Raw genomic sequence first — 229 nt, forward strand, 5'->3', positions numbered from 1 at the left:
TGGTGGCAGGGCTGGGGAGGAAGGCAGGGAGGGATGGGATGGGATGGCAGGTGCTGTGGGGCAGGATTATGGGGGCCAGGGGCTGTGGGGGGCAGGCCTGATGACCCCTGTCCCGGCAGCTGGAAGCCCTGGGGGCCCTGTCAGACGACATGAGGCGTCACTTCCGCATGAAGCTAAAGAACCTCTTCACCAAGTTCATCCGCAAGTTCGGGTCAGTTGTGGCGGGGGG

At 64.6% G+C, this 229-nt stretch overlaps 1 protein-coding gene across 1 annotated transcript in view; it reads left to right on the forward strand.

The window, feature by feature from the left end:
* RRP12 (ribosomal RNA processing 12 homolog) overlaps window positions 1-229 on the forward strand; it is a 24,826-nt gene that overhangs the window by 21,299 nt on the left and 3,298 nt on the right. Inside the window, exon 26 of the mRNA XM_019502136.1 lies at window positions 120-211. Within this exon, the coding sequence (XP_019357681.1) occupies window positions 120-211 (92 nt within the window). The remainder of the gene's footprint in view (window positions 1-119; window positions 212-229) is intronic.

This window comes from Gavialis gangeticus, unplaced genomic scaffold (genome assembly GCF_001723915.1).
Source record: "Gavialis gangeticus isolate Ggan-Ray unplaced genomic scaffold, GavGan_comp1, whole genome shotgun sequence".
Classification (NCBI taxonomy): domain Eukaryota; kingdom Metazoa; phylum Chordata; order Crocodylia; family Gavialidae; genus Gavialis; species Gavialis gangeticus.